Raw genomic sequence first — 20758 nt, forward strand, 5'->3', positions numbered from 1 at the left:
ATACTAGAAGGAATTGTCCTAATATATAGCTATATATTCAGCTACTAGATAGTCAAGTCTAATGATGTTGGTGGTTGAAAAGCTTCAAAATATTATTAGAAGCGGCAAAAATTCGTCGCTCGGTGGTTGATTACGTTAGTGTATCTTGCTTACTAAAGACCAGCAGCTCGATCTTAGGCAAGGGACTTCTAGGAAAGGCTCAATCCTCGGTTGACCATGCAAATGTCACCCAACATGGGATGATTTTATTGTCTGAATATTCAGCTTCTCAATATTGCCTCTCATAGTTCATGTGCTAGCATCAAAACATGACACCTAGTCATTGGCATGATGATCAGGCCAGATACGCGCAGCAGATAAGTACAACGGGGATGCAGTCCTTCAGAAAACAGGGAACGCGATTGCCTAAGTTCTGCGAGGCTTGCCAATCGTTTCCTCAACGGTCTAACCGAATCAACCCCCTGTCCATCACTATGTTAGTACTGGCTACTATGATCTATCGATCCAGCGGCAGTGCGGCATCTGCGCCGGGCCTTCCGGGAATGCAAATTCCCCGCGTTTTCCCCTTTGCTCCAAACGGAGTTGAGAGAAAGTTCAAAGTTGGGCTGAAAGTTGCTACAATTCTACATATTGACTCGCTTAATTCATTTGAGTTGTACTAATCATCAAGCTGTTGATCTCTCCCAAAATAGTTCTCTACATGGCGACATGAAAACTGATTGCACACTTGCAGTACGCTGAACTTCACAATTTTCTGTCGGGTAGCGAAACTTGCGTTGATGAGGTCATCGCGTCCTTGATGAGCCCCTTTCGTGCTTATTGAGCGAACAGATGCTTGATGTGACCCCTACCCCCGAGTCTTGGGGATCGTCGCGGATACTCCATTTGTTCTTGCATGGCACCGTCCTCACCTGTGTTCGGTCTTCGGCCACTTCAAAATAGCGATACGACCACTCGATCATTGTGACCCAAGTTCCAACTCAAGCTGTGCCCTGTTGATCATGAAGCTAGATGTCAGCAAACTTCTAATACTCCGCGCCCGATATTCTGCAACGATTTTTTGCAGCCATTGACATGCCCCTCTTGTGATTGCGCGGTATCTATTATCGAGGAGGTTTGCACCACCATCTGCAGAATGACTGTGACCAAGAAAAGATCGACACTAAAGCTCGAAGATATCAACACTACTTTGTGGCCGAGGGTGTTCATTTGCCTAGTCGTTCACATCGTGGCCTCTCGCATTGCTTTCTGAAAATGGATCCGCTCACTATAGACAACAGGTCTTCCATTACCCAGTTTTTGTAATAGATGTCCCCCTGTACTTTCTAAGACCGAGCCCCTCTCCAGGCTCCTCTGTCCATAAACGAGTATAAATACATGAATCATTGTGCGTTGTCTGCCATGATGCTTCCCCAAGAGGCTGCAAGTTGCGTTTGGGTGTTCTATAAGTTGTTTTAAGCCGACGATTCCACCATCATGTCTCTAGGTCAACCATGGCGCACAGCTGTAGCATTATCCATGGTGGCTCTTGCTCGCCTTGCGGCGGCAGATATCTGCTCGGCGATCAAGCAAGAGGGCATAGAGATTGAAAACCCGCTGAGTCTCGACTACAACACGGACCTGACAAAGTATTGGTCTGCTGCATGTGGAGACCTAAAGCCGACATGTATTGCTGCTCCTTCGAGCGCTTTGGAGATGTCGGCAATTGTGAAGCAACTGCACAATTTTGACGGCCTCTTTGCCGTGAAGTCGGGCGGACATATGCCCAACAATGGCTTCGCCAGCATTCAAGATGGACTTCTCATCTCGACCAAGAATCTTGATCAAGTTATCTACAACCCCGAAGACCAGACTGCTATCATCGGTCCTGGACTTTCGTGGGAAGATGCTCAGAAAGGTCTTGATGGTACTGGTCGGGCACTCGTCGGTGGACGTCTTGGTGGCGTAGGCGTCGGAGGATATATGCTCGGAGGCAAGTTGCAGCCCCTTTGCGATGGTTGTCATTTCACTTATTCGGCTAGGCGGTTTGAGCTTTCTCAGTTCGCAGTATGGCTGGGCAGCCAACAACGTGGTCAACTTTGAAGTGGTTCTCGCCAACGGAACCGTGGTCAATGCCAACGCGAAGGAAAATACTGGTAAATTGAGCAGAATGGTGCATGCACCATTGAGTCCCTTTCAAACTGACTAGCAGGTAGATCTCTTCGCGGCTCTCAAGGGAGGCGGTAACAACTTTGGCATTGTTACCGCATACACTCTTCAGACACATCCTCAAGACCATAAGGTAAACCGTGTTCATTTATGATTGTGTGGGGAGTATCTAAATAGCACAGGTATGGGGAGGAAACTATGTCTTTACCGCCGATAAGACGCCCCAAGTCTTGAGCGCTCTTCGTGACTTCACCGAGCATTATCCCGATGACAAGGCCGCCATCATTGTGACTTGTGAGCATGGCTTGTTGATTCATACTTGGATCATGTTCCTCTTCTACGACGGGCCTGAGCCACCAGAGGGCGTTTTTACCAACTTTACGGCGATTGGACCTACCGATACTACCAAAACCTGGGATAGCTACTATGACTTGGTTAGTAACCTTGCCCTCGGTCAATTGGAGTAGATTATCTCACATTGAAACAGCTTAAAAACAACGATTTCTTCATTCTGCAGTAAGTATGATCTTCTTGGTCTTCGTGTCGGCTACTGACTTTGCCTGCAGTGGCCAACGGTACACTATTGCTACCGAGACCACTCCCTTGCCGAACAAGACTGTCGGCGCGGAGGTCATGCAAACATACTACGACCACTGGTTTAATGTGGCGAACACTGTGCTTGAAGTGCCCAACATGCTCGGATCAATCGCATTCCAGCCAATGCCTCGAACTATCACCAGGAAAGCCAAGGCTAGAGGAGGAGTAAGTCCTGAAAGCATTCAGACCATGTAAAATATGCGTTAACAAACCGGAAGGATCTGCTCGACTTCCCCACAGATCAAGACTATATCGTCATTGAGCTCGACTTCTCCTATGCTTTCGCTGCAGACGATGCCAAGATTGATGCTGCCAATCAAAATCTCTACGGGGGCTTTGATAACATCATCAGCGACAACATTGACAAGGGACTCTTGCCTGATGTTTACCGACCACTCTTCATGAACGATGCCTACTTCCGACAGGACTACTGGGGTCGTATCCGCACCAAGGAGCAGGCATTGCAAACTAGGATCAGATATGATCCAGATGAATTCTTCCAGAAGAGAACTAGTGGAGGATTCAGGCTTCATTAACGGTATGCTACATTTGGATTGATCTTGGATCATTATTTCGTATATATAGCTTGGATTTAGAGCTTGTCAAGCTTGATATCTTGGAGACGAGGGCTCTGCTTTCTCTAATAAGATGCATCATCAAGCTTCCACACTATGGATCGCCATCGACATCCCAATGCCGCCTTCCTCAGGCATCGATATATATACTGCTCTTTCAGGAATCAATCTGTCAATCAGAGCCGGGGCGGTAGTGCAGCGATCCCGTTCTGCGCAGATCCTCTTAGAGAATTCTGCCTCTGCTCTTTAAGGTATGCACCTTTCATCGTAGGTAGCTGCACACCCAAGGGCTCAATTCGAATCAAACAGCCCTCGCCACCATTTACCGGCTTGAGGAGACTGGGCGAAATCGACTGGGAGGCAGGCAGTGCCTTCGCGTTTCGTTTTGCTTCTTTCACTCCTTTTTTCTTCTTCTCTCTATGATATTTCTTCTGCCGTTGTTTATACCCGCCGTACTTTTGGACAATAAAAATAGATCCTACGCCTTGTTCAAGCATATACAGTACCTCGTCGCTATGAAAGAGCTCAGTCAAGCTCCTCCCAACACATCGATTTGATTGGCTTCTAAATAATGCTGAGTCAAGCTATGAAACGAGACATCTCCATCCCAGCCTCACAATTCATCCTCCAAGAGCCTCAGAAAATCCTCCCCTTGTCATGTATCAGGTTGAATTAAGCTCACCCGGCTGTTGGCTGAGATTTCCCCGGCGGAAGACAAAACCCTTTCTCCAAGCGCCGGGGTGGAGAACAGAGCGTATACATCCCACCCCATCCTGCCGTCGACTTTTGCATCCCAAATCTAGAGCTGAAAAGCTAGAGTCGCAACGGAGGCTTGCACTTTGCCGCTTGATTTCATGATCTCGTATATTACAACCAGTGGTCTAGAGCTGTGAAGACAACGAGTAATACTCTGGGCGCTTGTACGGATCGGCGCTTTTGACGCCTCGCGCATGGGGAAACCGTCCATCTGGGACATTGGGACATGGTCTAGAATCTTGGATATGCTAAATTTATTCTTGGATGATGGTGTGTTGAGCCTTTGATGTTGGCGATGCTTTGTTTCGGTGAAGGCAGTGTTGTTATAAAAGGGTCATTGTCCACCATGGGGTGGATGGAGATATCATATCAGCTCTTTGTCTTGCGTTGCATCGTATCTTCAATTTACATTCCTTTGAAAATTTCATATTTGGCTTTGGGTTCTATATTATACATTCATTCCGCGACTGGTCGTTTTCTCCCATCTTGACAGATATCCACTACAATAGTTACAGACCACACTCCTTCGACATCATAGACACATAACGTTTGTTCAATCCCATACAAAGTCAGCATGGCCAAATACGGCGCACTAGGCGCAACCTTCCAAATCGCCCGGATCGTCCAAGCCTGCTCCCTCATCGCCATCATAGGCCTAACGGCCAATTTCATCGCCGAGATCGTCTCTAAGAACGCAACGCCGCCGAGCGTCTTCATCGGCACAATCACCGTGGTACGTTATCGCCCATAACCACATTCCCCATTCCGCAGAGCTAACAGAGGCCGGCTAGACCTGCATAGCCGTCATCTACTGCGTCATCTCCTTCATTCTCTTCCTGGATGACATCCTCCCCTTCCTCGCGAGTGCCGTCATGGACGCACTGGTGCTTGTCGCCGTCATCGTCGTGGCGGTCATCATCGGGAAACCACTCTCATACCTGAAGTGCGATGTGATCGGGGATTTGACGGGTGATGGATCGTCTGCGTATGCCTTTGCCACGAGTCTGGATAACTATCTGGACCATCTGGGCGGGAAGGTCAATTACAAGAACTGGATTGCGGCGTCTAGGGGCGTCTGTCTGGAGGCGAAGTCGATTTGGGGGTTGAGTATTGCTTTATGGTGAGTTTCTCTCTTCTCTTCCCCACCCCCTCGCGCCCCGTTTTCCGAAGAGATCAAGCTGATGGATGTACGCCGTAGTATTTTGTTCTTCTTTTCGGCGGTCTGCTGTGTCTGTCTCTGGCGGCAGAAGAAGGCGACTGGCGCTGAGAAGGTGGATGGATGAAGGCCTCTTGCTTTCGCCATGGGGTATAAGGAGTTATGAACCTCAACGAGGACAAAGACGGCGGTATGATCTGGTTGGAAATAATGGCTAATATGATTGATGGGTCTTCTGTTCTTTCTGTTCCTGACTTATGTACTGAATCTGTTGCATGGCTTACCAGCCCTAATATCAATGAAGTATCTGCCTGTTACATTGTATATCAGCATCATCGTCAAGACCCAGAGACCAAGGACATACCTTCACCCTCCATTCAAGCGCACAACCACTCGAAAGCACCCTGGGGTATCTCACTTCCCAACCAGCCATCACATCCTCTCGCTTGACCCTAAAAACAAAGGCATCACCCCGAACTAACGGGCGGAATGATCGCAACCTCGTCTCCAGCCCCAATCACCACCTCCCTATCCGCCTCAACATCCACATACTCCTCTCCCAGACTCACCCCACAGCTAACCAGCACCTTGTCCCTGATACCGGGGTATCGTTCCTCCAGGACATCGAAAAGCCTGGACAGTGGAAGAGGGGCAGGAAGCGTCTCGGTTGCTTTGTTTGTGTAGGATGATGCGCTGGAGAAGTAGTGGATCTGGAAGGTTGGTTGTGCGTCTTGGGCGGTCATCCTGGGAGGGTTGTGCTGTGTTGCTGAGGTGGATTGGTTTTCTCGGGGAGGTATGGGGTGAGATGGCAGGTAAATACTCGCTGGAATTGTCGGTCAAGAAGTGAGTGAAACGGATTGATCCTCTTTTGCTCTATTTCTGCAGTTGTGATGACTGCATACAAAGTGATGAAGGGAAGATTGGAGATGAAGTGGTGCGGGGTAACTCTTATCGCGACTCCACATCTCAGCATCACCAAGCATGTACCTAGATCTGAGAGAGTTGGCAGCCAAAGGTTTATAGACAAGAAATACACGGATAGTGATGGTGTGCAGGCTTCTATATCAGTTGATTCTTACAAGAATGTGGTGTAAATACAGTCTCATCGTTGGGTCATATACTTAGACTATCGGCAACCTAGTCTCAGTCAGAGCCCTGAAAGCACCGACAAGATCTCTCTTGAGATCCTCCCAGTTCTCCAACCCGATACTGATCCGAAGCAATCGACGATCCACCGTCGCATCGGTCATTGTCCGCCACTCGATCAATGTCTCCACCCCTCCAAGACTGGTAGCATGCTGGAAGAATGAAAGCTTGCTGGGCAGCTTCCGCGCATAATCTTCCTCCTTCATAGTGATGGAGAAAACAGGCCCGAAACCGTTGGGCATCTGTTTCAGCAGCCACTCCTCGTCCTCTTTCTGGAGACTCGCGTGGAAAACTTGCTCGAGAGCAGCCTGGGTGACGGCTTCATCGCTACCCGGTGCGGGATCCTGAACACGCAGTGCCTTGTCCAACCACGAGACCAAGTTTGTCGCGTTCGAGCTCTGGCGCTGGACGCGAATCTCGAGGGTGCGCAGACTGCGGACACCGAGCCAACTCTCCATGTTACCCATCACGCTGCCCAAGAATAATCGATCCTGGAAGAGTTTCTTCGCCCAATCCTTGCGCTGTGTTGCAAGGACACCGCAGAGAACATCACTGTGTCCGCCAAAGTATTTGGACCCGGAATGCATGACCAGATCGGCACCCCAGATGAAGGGGTCTTGTAGGCCTGGCGGTGCGAATGTGCTGTCGACAAGCAGATACGCGCCTCTGGAATGAGCCTTGTCCGCGTATTCTGCAATGTTGAAGGCAATTCCTTGCGGGTTTACCGGTGTCTCCAAGAGAATGACGTCTCCGGCCTCCAACTGCTCGGCGGGGCAGTTGAGATCTAGCTTCTGGAGCCCAGTCAGGCGGCCGAACATTTCGATCACACCGTGGCACCCATGGTAGGCATTACCGATGGCAATTCGCCGAGGATTCAGCAAAACAAGAGCGGCGTTCAGGGCGGATAGTCCCGAGGAATAGCTGATCGCTTCGCCGTTGAGGAGCGACGATAGAATGATTTCGAAACGGGTCGGATTGGGTGCGGAGAGACGTGAATAGACGTGACTGGTCTTCTCTCGATCATACTAGAGTACGAATTGACTTTGTCAAAACAAGGCCAAATTTGGACGGAAAGGATCAATCAAACTGCTGTGACATACGCCGCTGAGATCTGTGAGGGGTACCAGATCGTCCGGATTGTCAGAGTATCGGAAGGTCGTAGAGACATGCAGCGGTGGAGCAACATCAGTGACTACATTAAGCTCATCATCCGCATGTAGCGAGCGCGTAGAAGCGCCAATTGCTTGGTTGGAATGAGACATTTTGATGTTTCTTAATTACAGCATATTGAAATGAAGACAGAAAAGAAGACCGTCCGTCGCGCAGCGTCGGGGTCAATGCCGGACTGTCGGCTAACCCCACCAGACGGACTCACGTGATGTCAACGTGGGCCGGCTGCGGATCTGTATATTGCGTGATAGCCAGATAAGAGAACGAAGGAACCGGCCAATAATAGATGAAAAAGGGGTATATTGCGATAATGGCAACTGGTACGTCGGCTCAATAATGTACATATGGCGAAAGACTTCGTTAACCCATGAGTAATCGACCAAACGAGATCACCGCCGAAGAGAACCCATCTTTGATGGCTCACGGACTGTTCCCGGTACTGCGGCTTGGAAAGCTGATCGATCTATTGATATTGTTAGCGTCGAAACGCGACCCTGATACACATGAGAGAGCATACCAGCTTCGGAGTCAAAAGCAATCGTTATATCGTCATGTTCACTGGGATACTCTGGCATATCCAAACAAACAAAGTCCGAAGCGGGATCATCGTCGGTTTTCGGGAGCGCAAACTTGGCGTCAACAAGCCTAATACAGAATTTGCCCGATCTTCCAAAGCTTTCGAGTGTATCTGTACCCTTGAGTACAAAGTTCATGCACCTTCCATGGTTGAAATCGGCCAAGAAAGCGACCAGCTGTACAACTTTCTCTTGTTGAACGATTTGAATGCGAGCCAGACTCGCTTCCCACTTTTTGTAGATCGGGACTACCATTCTGCGCCGGGAGATCATAAACGAGGAAGCAATGCTAAACATCCGTAGTGAGTACGGGCAGGTGGCTGCCTGGTAGACGGGCGGAGAAGTACGTACCCGTCAAATAAAACGTTGAACCCCGTTACAGCTGCTTGGAAAGTATGAAGACCTAGAAAGAATTAGCACACTGCTACGCCTAGAGGATTATCGGAGGACGTACCTTTCAGGGATGCAAAATCAAAGCGTCGAACCATGGGCTTGACCATCGCAATCTGCATGAAATTGGCTAATTTGTCTGGCACCTCCGCAGACACGAGATTTTCGGCTATTGAGACTGTCAAGTCCTGCTGCGCTGGCCTATATAAACTGAGACCCGTTCTGTTGTTGACGTCCAAACCTAATTTTAGTTCACCAGGACCTGGAAGGAGAGTCAGTGGATTTCTAGCATCGTTCACACGACTTGCGCATACCTAAATTCAGGCGATCCGTCACAGAACCCCACTCCGTTGCGATAAAAGCTCGCAAGTGTTCAGATAAGATGGTAGGACCATAGCCATGGTCCACATAAGCACGTTCTTGGTCAATCACTGACACGTTACCGGCGGGAAACTGAAGATGAGCCTTCACTGGCTGGCCATTGAACTTGTCCGCGGGTTGCTCGATAGTGTAGGCTCGTAGAGATATATCCGGTATCTTGAATTCCCGATCCTTCGCGGTCATCCCCAAGAGCAGGGCATGCATGGTATTTCGGCCCTGGATTTCTTGAAACGTCATCACCATGGACCGACTTCTTCCATCTTCTTTGACCTTGAGCATGAGCGCCGGGGCTCCATCATCGCCTCTGAGCAGTCCGAAAAGAATCGGGGCTCCATGCCCAATAATATGGCGAACACTGCTCAATGTTTTCACCTTGGGACTGGTAAGTACTGTCAACCGAAAGCCTCGATGAGCGCTCCGAGTGCCCGTGCCCTCGGTAACCGTTGCTGAACGCTCAAATAACCGTAGCCGACAGCGTTCCACAGGTTCCGCAGGAAACGCCTTGGGAGTGCCCGGGTCCATATACTGGAAGTTCTTCAAAGTGTTCTCGAAGATGACGGTTTCGCCCGCTTCCGGCTGAAGGCTAGCCTCGGTTTTGAGCGTATATTGGACAATGTTCCAGAGGTTCTTGAAATCATCTTCTTGAAACGAAACATCCAATTCGAAGCCACGCGGCAGTCTAACCCGCATGGAATGAGACCTAACTTGCCATTCCACATCATCCCAGGTGGGTCCTTTTTTCCTGTCCGACTGAATCATGACATTGACCAATTCACTTTGGCTTGTAATTGCTGCGAAAACGTACCAGTCTCCACGGTCACGTAGTATAGACAGAGCACATGGTATGGAAAATTCCTCCTGCGAGTCGTCTTCCTTTGAACTGATGCAAGCCTCCACAAACATACTGCCATAGCTGAAATGACGGCTTGTATCACCAAGCGGCATCATCTGAACAGTGCTTGGACCCTTTCCGGAGTTGTCCACCAAAACAGACCTTGTTGCTGCTCCAGATAGAACTGCTGAGACGTCAGGGGCGAAAAACGGATACCGTACCCACACATTGGTGTCAACTTGGACAGCCGCATCGCCTTCAGTAGCAAGTGCAGAAAGAATATTATTCCTCTTGATTGACATCGCCAAAGAGCGCAAGTGACTCATAATCGCTTGATGCAGGGAAAGGCACTCCACCAGATGTTTATCACCAGTCGTGCTTGCCACTGCAAGAAGTGCATCAATCCCCATAGTGCCATATCGAGTTAGCTCGCTGTGCTGTGGTACAATGTTCTCGTTGATCCACAAGGCTTTGCCAAGGTCAACCACGGCTTGTTTGGCGTTCTCCAGGGAGCTCCGCTGGGATGTCCTTCCACCAGAACTGGAAGGACGAGATCGGGCGTAAGCTTCAAGCTTCTTCTTCCCACGCAGGAACCACCATACGGCTGCCCTCATCCATTCAGCCAGAGAAGTTTCCATCAATGGCTTCACACTCTCTGCTGCAAGGCGGATTAAAGGAGCATACTGTGTCACGTACGCCTTGAGATCCGTGAAGGCAGTATCACCTACTTGGTTGGCTATGGATCGTAGGGAAGCTTTCGGTAACTGTGGCCCGCGAGGTGCGTCGCGCTCTTCTCGGCTGACTGGACGATTTTGTACAGGGTCTCGGGGAATCGACTGCGGCTTGGGAGGCGAAAGACTTCGTAGTTCAGGGCCAGAAGTGAGAATAGGAGGTAGATTCAATTCAATAGGACTCGTGCTGCCCTGCTTGTGTGTGCTTGAGCTCGCGGGACTTCGAAGGGTCAACGCCGGGGGATGAGCCTCAGTCTCCGAAACAGGAGGTGTTTCATACAGTGAGCTGGGGCTCTCTGGTGGGACGTCGGCGGATTTCTTGATCTGTGGTTCATCGTCTTCTGGCGAGGAGGGATCGTCGTGATAACCATGCTGCAGAGCACGAGCCTCCTCGGCTTGCATCTTCGCCCGAACCCGCTGGGCAAATGAGTTGGACTCAGGTGATGCTCGGAATGAAAGACGAGAGCCAGCATCGCCAAGATTCAATGTCAACAGGAAATCAGAGTCTTGAGGGCTTTGGATGAGTAATGGTCTATAGTTCGCTGCGTTGATCCCTTCGCTTGTATCCTTCCCTTGATGTGTTCTCGCCTGCGATACACCGTCCGTGGCTCCAAAGGAAGTGTCGACCCGGAGTTGAGGGGTCTTCGAATCATACTCACTTCGACGCCCCCGGTTCAACGATATCTCCATCGTAGGAGCCTCAGTCTCGTCACCGCCTTCCCCTATCACCTCTGGATCTTTATCAGAGAATCGAACCTTGAGGCCCTTTCGTGCACGGCGTTTCCGTGGTGGGGATGGAAAGCTCGTCGGAGGGTAGATCTCGGTTGCGGAAGCAGGATTGGAAATTGGAGAAGAAGCATTCAGGACATCTTGAGCTGAAGGCCGTCGATGGGAGACGTCCAGACGGGGCTTTTGAGGCCCTCGACCCGTCCCATTGGCTGGATGCACAGCGTGGGATACGGATTTTGAACGAACCGGAGAGAGAAAGGCTTCGATTTGTTGGTCAGTCGTGGACCGATTGTTCTTGTCCTTCGAAAATAGCTTCTCTCTCCAGTGCGGCTTCTTGACAGCAACGGGCTTGGGCTCGTTTTCCAGGAAAGAAAAGGGATCATTTGTAGACATTTTGATCGTTTCTAGACTCGGTAGATCGCGCGGGCTGATACTAGAATGCTATAGAGCATCGCAAGCGAGGTGAATATTTGCACAACAGAAGCTATAAAGTCCGTGAGTATACAATTCCCCACCTCATCCGATTCTAGTGACTCTTGTGCGCAGACCGCAGATCGACAAGGGGTTGGTCAGATAAGTGAAGAACGACAATGTTGCAGGAGTAAGCGATCGTGTGGGGAGATTGCGATAAGGAGCACGGCCGAAGGTAACAAAGGATAAGGAGGAATAGGTGGATGAGCACAAGTTCAACGAGACTTCACGCGTAGGCTCCTGGGGAATATTTCTCTTCCAGAAAAGGAGGAGAGTTTGACAATAATAAGCTGCAAATGGCTGGCTAGTCACAAATGAACAGGTGCTACTCGAGGAGGGAGGCGCGATTGCGTTTCGTTGTCTGGTGGAGTAGGGGACGAGCGATCTACCAAGACCAATTAAATAAGCATTCAGAAGTGACGAGTGAGGGGCGCCAGGGAAGAAGAAGGGGCTTTCAGAAGGCTTTGCAAGAGTTCCTGGCAACTTACCTTTGAGATCAGAGGAATAATAGCTGAAGCAACTCGAGGAAAGCAAATAAATTTCTATCTCCAAAATGAAGAGAATGACAGTTTGGCTGTATTTGAATGAAAAGCAGTCAAGTAGGCTGCCAAGCTGGACCAGCAGCTCCTTGTCTAGGTACTATCCAGGGGACCTTCCAACTCTAATTGGAGACCTAAAAGATAGGGGGAAGAAAAAAGAGAACGAGAGGAAGAAGGCAGACGCGTTAGATACTTAACAGGAGGTAGAAAATTGTAGCAGCAGCAGTCCACTGGACATGGTACCACTCCATGCTATTAAACCTCCTTGAGCGCTTGTGTCGTCAACCGAGGACGGGTACCTGGGTTCTCCGCAATGCGCCCCAGCGGTACTACGTAGGACATAGATAGGTGCACTTGTCTTCAATCTGAAGGAACCAAACAATGAGTGAATCCTAAAATTATCTCGTTTCCCACTAGAACCATCTACGTTCAACAACAGCGCAGCTAAGAAGATTGAGATCATTAACCAAAAGGTACTCCGTATATAGACCTGACAATGGTACCATTGTACAACGCGCCAAGGCAAGATAACAGCAGGAACAAATCAAATAGCTCTGTAAGATAGTCTACCTCCCCAGATAGCGCCCCTAAACGCTCATGAGGATTGAGGACAGAATAGATATTTGAAGAAGCTGGCGGTGCAAAGTACGCTCTTCAGTAGACTATGCCCTACCAGCTAAAGTGGTTCAGGACATGATCACAAGCACAGCACTGAGTCTGAGGGACTCATGAGACATTGATTCACATCAAAAAGGCCGATAATGCATAGTACTAAATTCAGAAAATCAATCCCCTACGAGCTCTCCAAGGAACACATAAATATAAATCAGTGTCTATGGCCAATCAGAATGACCTCTGCAATCGCCCCACCAGCACATTCCGTTGTTCAAGAGCTCAAACCTTGATCTTGAAACGGCGCTAATCTTATTGCGGCTGGGCCCCGCATTACCCTAGGCTCTTTCTGGTCAGACTGGTGGCCGCTGGTGGGTCGCTGACGAGCATCCTCGAACCTTGAGCCGTGTTTTGGAAAAAGGCGCCCAGCCCCCATGCTAGCATGCTAGGGGGGAAAACGGGGGTTCACTGACACTCGGAGGACCAAAGCGCCACTGACACGATTCCCAAGCTCTTATCATTCTTGGATCTCCAGGCACACTTCCAAAGATCGGTTGAATCAGGTATGGAGACAACATTTGAATATTCAGCTGTGAATTTTGGAAAGTGTAGACTTTGGCCGAGTGTCAGGGACTATATGTTAGGCTTGAGTTTATCTAGGCTTTTGACAGCGTGCCTGAGTTGTCTTGCAACCTCAAAGTATCTCTGCAGGAAGTGCACCATGTGTACCAAGCTATCATATTCCCTATTATCATCGTGACTCCTTCACCAGTTTTCGACTTCATGCTGGAACACAAGACAGGAGACGCCCTTTGAGGCTTCGACCCCTTCCAAGGTCAATAATGATCGGCATTGATGCACATGCTGTGATTTTCATCAAGCATGTCGACGAAACGATCTCACTCCACGTCAGTTGCTGTAGTGTGTAAACTCAAGACACGTTGGGCATTGCTGTATCGCCTGCAATGACTGGTGCGAAGTGAGTGTATTTCTTGCTTTGCCATAATGGTATCTCCCTCATCTTTCAGAACAGGAATGGTAAACGTCACCAACGAGAAATATCGCTGGATTTGACAGGCTGACTTGTTGAGAATGTCAACTCGCCTCGGAATGCAGCATTACTATAGCTTCGAGCTTCGCTGCGGTAAAGCTACGAATTCAACATTTCTACATGACTGATAATAGTTCCATTCCCCCCATGCTTCGAATATTAATTTCGCGAGAGCGACACCTATCAAATTTGTCTGGCTGATGCGAGTAGTATTATGGTAATATGGCCAACGCAACCACTAGCCTATGCTAACTACTGCTAAGTTCATGTCTATATTCAACTAGAATGTCTCATCCCCAATACTGTAAACGGTTTTCTTTAATCTATCTAAAGAAATTTCTGGCTGATGAATCTCAATCTGCTAAGGACATTATCTGATTCTATACATTACTCTGGCTCCATGGCTCATCGGTTCTCGTGCTTATGCCGACATCGAGCCGCCATAAGTGGTAAGTCGTCGAGTGTCGGATTTCCCGAAGAAGCAGTAGTATCTTGGTAGTCAGGTTCTCAACATTCAACACATTGTTCTGAGGAGAATTGAGCATGTCAAACCACAAGCCTCAGGCTTAATGCAATAATACCTAATTTCGCCCTTAATACGCCCAATTACGGTCAGCCAAGATTCATATCTCGGGCTCGGTTCTCCTTTTTCGTCCTTTCCGGTACACATAGTAGCCCCTCCCGCCATAAGCAGTGTTCAATACGCTTGAATCTGGATAACCCAACGAGTGGTCATTGTCTTTTAGTTAGATAATAATTATCTAGTGGTCGAGAACGAGAAATTGGGGAATATTTGTAAGGATCGCCATTCTCCTTGAGTATATTTTAAACACTTTTTATCCACTGGGGTACCGTGATTTGGTACAGCTCATCCTTTGAACATATTATATCCCTGCAATATGTCCTTATCATCGAAGGGGAAATAGTCCCGTTTTCTACAGAATTTCCTGGCCATTGCGGTATATATATCCGCCTCCAAGGGCAGATCTCTAGGCCAACAAGACAATTGAGCTCGGACCTAAATCATGGAAATTTGGGGATTTAATAGGTGAATTGGCACAGGGACAGCATCGGCTTATGCCTTTGCTCATATGTTGGAGCTGCGACCATTTCCTCGAAGAATGAGAGTCAACAGCCTGATATCACAGCTCGTCCAAACCGTGAAAGAAGAGTTTGCTGACTTCGAAGCCACTACTTGATCTGTTGCCGTGGTCTTTCCAGGATCTCTCCTTCGAGCTGCCTCCTGTTCATCACAAAATCTCCCAGGAGGAGAAATTTCGAGACTTCAGTCAAGAAGGTATGATCAGAACATATCGATATTATAATATACAGCAATCCTTCACATGGAAAAGTTGGCAGTTGACCGCATTTGTGGGTTTGCTGTTTGTTTATGACCACCTGAAGGTTTGTACGCGTCATAGGCGACGTCAATCTACATCTTCATGAACCGCGGGCCATTCTCATTCAACCTGCGAGGAAAGGAGGAAATCCACTGTCAAGTACGCCTTCGAGTTCCTCCGGCAGATTACCATACCATGCATGAGCTTCCCCAACGATAATGGCGTGGTAGACCATACGGCATACACCTTCTTGGGCTCCACATATGAGTATTTGGCGGAGACCAGGTCTATGATTTCCTTAGCATGGCTGGCTGAATGCACTCAAGAGGTTTCATACTGAGCTTAAGTGGGTTGAAGAATTATTCAAGAACCGGCGGTCATCGTGTGTGTCTCATCCAAGCGATCAGCCTTTCAGGAGACCATAGGTGCTCCTTTGATCATGATATCATCCAGGACAAAAGATACCGTCATTGCTCCTTACGCAACTGTATCGATGTCTAAATATACCTATGGTACAACCTGTGGATGCAAGGAGTGGCAGTTGCAAGACGATCCCTTCGCAAACCCTCTTCAAGTAGGGGATCGAACAATAAGTATTTCTGGACTCTAAATGGGCACCGTCCAGCTGGATTGCATGGATACGGAAGACTTCTTCAGCCGAGAATCTGCTGTACCACTGGAGATGCTCGTTGATGGTGGTGTGCCTACTCAAATGGAGTATTCGGGTGTCCTCTAAAATCGCACACATCCCACAAGGAAAAAAAGCACCAAAACGGATAGTAATTCAATCATAACAATACACGATGTGAGCTTGATGTTGAGAATCCTCATTGCTGCGGTCTGCAAACACTAGAGTTGGTGATAAAGAAGGACCAAAGTACTATGTGCGACACGGTACAAGAGACGCGGATCTGAAAAGCCAAAAATCTATTTGACGTGCGTTGTTAGCAATAGATATTCCTTGATCAAATTTCACATACGGAGTACTGAGTTCAGAAGCATCTATCTTTGCCGTGCTACACTGATATAATTCTAGAAGACTCCTAATAATTTAGCTGGAGAAAGTTTCATTATGAATATGCTTTGATAATGGTATGGTAATGATGATGTTAAAGCAGAGACGCGGCTGAGACAGTTTCAGTAGCTGTTGTCCAGTAGAATATCAAAATTAAGCAGGTGGTGTCAAGCGCATATGCGACTCAATAATAGCCATTGTTATCATTGGTGTTGGAAGTGCCAGAATTGTTGCCCGCAGGCCTCCTCTCTCTTCTATCCTACCTACTTATGTTGTGTGTCAGAGTATGTGGTTATTAGCCAAAGCTCTCTCCGAGACTCCGAACTCTTCTTACCTGGTCGGCGTGACGGTGGGTGTCTCTGTTTCCAAGTTTAGAAAGCCACCTCTTACTTACGATCCACCCCCAAGCAACAAAGTCAGCAAACATGGCGCAGCAAGCCGCCCATACGTCCCCATAGGCTGGCCGCTGGACCTGCACTTACCCAGTACCCAGAGCTGGTGCTCGCATTCCAACTTTTTTTTTTTTTTTTTCATGTTTCTTGTCAATCGCTTCCTCTTGTCTTGTCTATAGCCGATACTCTCCGTGTTTGCGTTTTCGCCTGTTCGAACTTTTTCGTCTCCTCCCCTCTCCGTCCCCGCGCTATCCCCTCCAAAGCCACGGTCGACATCCCCTAAACAACGAACGAGATTTGACAGTACCCAGACCGGGGAGAAAGCGAAGTGTCCCAGCTCTAGGCACCTCACCACCCATCGCTGGATGACGCTTATTGGCTCTTTTGGATTGTTACCGGCCATCGATTGCCTTATTCCCTGCGCCATATCGCTTTTCCACCTTGACTGATCTCAAAGGAGTCTTTCGCGAGGACTCAGTCGGTGGGCATATATCATCCCAGGCGCGATCGGGTACTGCTTCGACATCGTGGATTGAATCGCGGACGAGGGGGCTGACCTCCCCAAGGAGGTCATCCCAATTGCACGAGCTGGTCGTGATGTGTGCAGATAACGATGCGGACTGGCATGGCACCCGGAGTCCTATGTTTATGTCTCATCAACGCGCAGACAACTTCTCGACAGGTCGAGGCCGTCCTTTTCAGAAACGGATACTGGGAACATCTCGACGACAGCGGCGATGGCACATTGTGGGATCTGCAGATCATGGCATTGCGGGTCTGTTGATGATACTGTTATGGACACTCGTATCGCCGGCTTGCGCTGCGTTACTTAACTTCGAAAATTGTTTAGATGCGTCCATCATTGAGTCGGATCCTTTACAGTTGCAGTTTGTCCCGTTAGATGTGTCCGTCGTTTTCAACCTGGAGGACCCTCTTTATACTCTCAACATCACTGTATATGGCAATGTGTCTGGGACTGCCGATCGGTCGTCTTCCTATCCATCTCCCGATGATCCCCGATGGTCGAATCCCAACGATACTGTCGGGAAGATCGTTGATCTCAACACCGCCAACAACAAATATAGTACTCTTCTAACCAATGTGGACGTAGTCAGCTTCTCCCCATATAGCGATGCCTCCAGATTCTGCGATGCCGTTACCCAAGGAGGGCCTTGCCCTTTGGGACCGGTCTTTTACGCAAATGCGTGAGTCTGGCCCCCCTTCTTGAGCGCCTCGACGCATCACACCTCTTCTTTTCCCTGCGCGTTCTGTTCTAACTGACTGAATGATTTTGACTACAGGTCTGACTTGTCCGCGCTGCGCGCTTTCTCGGTCCAGCACGACATGCAATCGGCCTACCGCTTTTCCACCCTCTCGTCATCTTTCAAAATCAAATCGGGCGACGCAGCAGCTACTGCGCTCGGATGTATAACCGTGGACATCACGCCGGACCTTGGAACATCTTTGAAGAATGCTCTAGCCTACGTCCCCCTGGTCATCCTTGTGCTGGTTGGGATCGCAACAATATCTGCGGCAATGTACAGCCCGTGGGGCACGACGAATTTCTTCCACTGGACAAGCAATTATGGCCGGGATGAGGATGTTCTGCGACTTGTGACACCGGGCTTCGGGGACTGCCTGCAGTATATACAGTTCGCGGTTTTGACGGGGGCGCTCTCATTGAATTACCCTGGATACTATCAGCCAGTGGTCAGCCAAGTCGCCTGGTCTACTCTTATGTTCAACCAGAGCTTTGTCCATCCAGGTCACGGGCGAGATCCTGTAGTTGATGGGGTTTATGCCGTCAACGCTACCTATGGGCTTGAGAGATTGGATCAGTATGTCGGAATGGCCACAGCAAGTGACATCTGGCCCGGGATGATCATCTGGTTGGTCGTGATCCTGGGCATAGTCACCGTTTTGATTCAGCTTGCATTTGCTTTCCGTTGGCTTCACCACGAACTAGCGAATATCCCGGAAGAGGATCTCCGTTCGAAGAACATGCCGTTCACTGTGGGGAATGTGGTTCGGATAGTTTTCAACTTTCTGTTCCTCCCCGTGGTGTCATTATCCTTCTTCCAGCTGGTGATTGCTGGCGACTCTCCAGCATACTCTGTGGCGCTCGCCGTGGTGGTTATTCTCGCATTATTGGCATTTTCCATCTGGACAGTCAGATTGATCGTGAGCACGCGCCCCAAGTCACACCTTTTCGACGATCTACCGACAGTGTTATTGTATGGACCTCTCTACAATACCTGCTGTGACGATGCGGCAGCATTCGCGGCTGTAACAATCTTCATCACTTTTGCGCGTGGTGTTGCAATTGGCGCTCTCCAACCATCCGGCATAGCCCAAATAGTTCTCCTCGCTATCTGTGAAGTTGTATATGTTCTCACCCTCGTGGCCTTCCGACCATTTCCACATCCCACATCCATGAACCTTTATCATGCCTGTTTCGCCATCGTGAGATTTCTCACGATACTTCTCAGCGTCGTGTTCGTCCCTTCTCTTGGAGTATCGCAGGCGGCGCGCGGGTGGATTGGATACATCATACTCTTACTCCACGCTTTGGTCCTTGTCTTTGGATTCTTCCTAAACGCACTACAGACTTTGATTGAAGTGATAGCTCGTCTCGCTGGCGCTGGCGGTTACGAAGGTGGTGCCACTCGCGGAGGACTCGTCAAGGTATTCGGCATGCGCCAACTCTCGCGGCGCCTACCGAGGCGCGATGCTGCAGGGACACGTCAAAGCATGGCCTCCGATGCTGTCATGCTTGCGCACACGGATGATCGGATGTCCGCGCAATTCGATGGCTCAAGACCAAGGAGCCTTTCAAACAGCTCTGCGCTGCTCTTGAACAGAGCAACCGCAAGCGACGGCAGGGCCAGTGGAATTTTCGAATCAGGAAGTGCACATGGTGGAACGCATAGTCGTGCCAACAGTAGTGGGTTGTATACTCCTACCACCCTTGGGGGTTTCCAGGGTGCTGGCTACCAAACGACAGGAAGCAACTCGCCCAAAAGCGGTCTCATCTACGCCGCGCAGCCACATGACCCCTATTATAGACCCCCTCGGCCCCGTAGAAATAACGAAAGAGGCGCGTCTTTCGAAAAGGGCAGGGCAGTCTCACGCACAGTTTCAAGGTCGGGCAATCTGGGCGATATGGACGACGATCTCATCGAGGGTCCCTCAATTTCCGGAAGGGGTACTCCTGTGCCTGCGTATCTTCCGGCACCCAAGGAAGATCTTGACTACGACGATTCAAGACCGTCCCGAAAGGACTATGCCGTTCGTGAAGTAGACTTCTATTACCGAGTGCGAGGCCCTCCACTTTCCCAATCTGGGACAAGAAAGTTGAAGACCGGCCCCGCAGATCCCACGGGCCCGGTTTCCTCCGCTACAGGCTTTTTCCGAAACCTCTTCAGGGGAAAAACAAAGGAGAAAGGCAAGGGGTTTGAAGTTGTCCGCAGCACCAGAGCACCGCCTCCTGGCCTCTTTCCCGAGGGAGATAATTTCAATGAGCCGTACAGGGATGAGCCCGAGGAGCAGGCATCCCATGATCATGAACGCCAGCCTACAGAGAACGATGTGGAGGAATCTGACTCGGAAGAAGACGTCAATCCACCGACTGAGCAGCCTTCCATCACCTTACCGCAACTTGACATTGGTGGTGCTATCGAGCTCCCTAGCCGGCTGGGGTCGCGGCGTAGCTCGCAAGCACCCTCCGTGGCACGGCGGGATTCTGTCAATGCATCGGATCTAGAGAAGGACGATCAATGTCAGTCCCTACCCGTGGTCGAGGAAGTTATCTCGACGGGAGTTACAACACCTGAACTTCAGCACGACACTACGCGCTTTCCGACAGGTCAACTTCAGCCCTCGTCCGGTGCTGGTCGCCTGCCATTCAGCGCCAACAGCTCGCCTTCTCAGGATCGGAATGTATCAATTGCGTCCACGACTGCGTCGACGTCATCCAGTCGCCGAGTCGGTCATGACGGCAGCGGTAAATCTGAACGTCCGTCGAGCGTGGGTTATGTTGCTCAGCACCGAACTTCGGATTATATTCACCAGGCTAGCCCGGACGAGCCCACCTTCACAGGAAGTGCGGCTGAATTAGTGGACGAAGCTCCTCAGCACGGAGGAGTGCATTAA

At 49.6% G+C, this 20758-nt stretch overlaps 6 protein-coding genes across 6 annotated transcripts; 3 read left to right on the forward strand and 3 right to left on the reverse strand.

The window, feature by feature from the left end:
• Positions 1–1476: 1476 nt before the first annotated feature.
• Positions 1477–3281, forward strand: CDV56_100423 (FAD-binding oxidoreductase; the record flags this gene model as incomplete). The annotated part of the gene is made up of 7 exons (XM_026754042.1): positions 1477–1944; positions 2048–2135; positions 2196–2281; positions 2331–2582; positions 2636–2664; positions 2715–2910; positions 2964–3281. 7 exons carry the CDS (start codon positions 1477–1479, stop codon positions 3279–3281), a joined length of 1437 nt encoding a protein of 478 aa, XP_026613962.1.
• A 1369-nt stretch (positions 3282–4650) lies between these two features.
• CDV56_100907 (uncharacterized protein) lies at positions 4651–5200 on the forward strand (the record flags this gene model as incomplete). The annotated part of the gene is made up of 2 exons (XM_026754526.1): positions 4651–4809; positions 4868–5200. 2 exons carry the CDS (start codon positions 4651–4653, stop codon positions 5198–5200), a joined length of 492 nt encoding a protein of 163 aa, XP_026613963.1.
• Positions 5201–5699: 499 nt separating this feature from the next.
• CDV56_101068 (MoaD/ThiS family protein) lies at positions 5700–5975 on the reverse strand (the record flags this gene model as incomplete). The annotated part of the gene is made up of 1 exon (XM_026754687.1): positions 5700–5975. The coding sequence occupies one exon, from the start codon at positions 5973–5975 to the stop codon at positions 5700–5702; it is 276 nt and encodes a 91-aa protein (XP_026613964.1).
• Positions 5976–6353: 378 nt separating this feature from the next.
• On the reverse strand, positions 6354–7640 carry CDV56_101166 (cystathionine gamma-synthase; the record flags this gene model as incomplete). Its single annotated transcript, XM_026754785.1, has 2 exons — positions 6354–7403; positions 7479–7640. The coding sequence occupies 2 exons, from the start codon at positions 7638–7640 to the stop codon at positions 6354–6356; spliced, it is 1212 nt and encodes a 403-aa protein (XP_026613965.1).
• Positions 7641–7937: 297 nt separating this feature from the next.
• Positions 7938–11579, reverse strand: CDV56_101408 (uncharacterized protein; the record flags this gene model as incomplete). Its single annotated transcript, XM_026755027.1, has 5 exons — positions 7938–8011; positions 8066–8412; positions 8475–8526; positions 8578–8775; positions 8828–11579. 5 exons carry the CDS (start codon positions 11577–11579, stop codon positions 7938–7940), a joined length of 3423 nt encoding a protein of 1140 aa, XP_026613966.1.
• Positions 11580–17219: 5640 nt separating this feature from the next.
• On the forward strand, positions 17220–20758 carry CDV56_102659 (uncharacterized protein; the record flags this gene model as incomplete). The annotated part of the gene is made up of 3 exons (XM_026756278.1): positions 17220–17385; positions 17457–17811; positions 17908–20758. 3 exons carry the CDS (start codon positions 17220–17222, stop codon positions 20756–20758), a joined length of 3372 nt encoding a protein of 1123 aa, XP_026613967.1.

Source organism: Aspergillus thermomutatus (genome assembly GCF_002237265.1).
Source record: "Aspergillus thermomutatus strain HMR AF 39 chromosome Unknown NODE_109, whole genome shotgun sequence".
NCBI lineage: Eukaryota > Fungi > Ascomycota > Eurotiomycetes > Eurotiales > Aspergillaceae > Aspergillus > Aspergillus thermomutatus.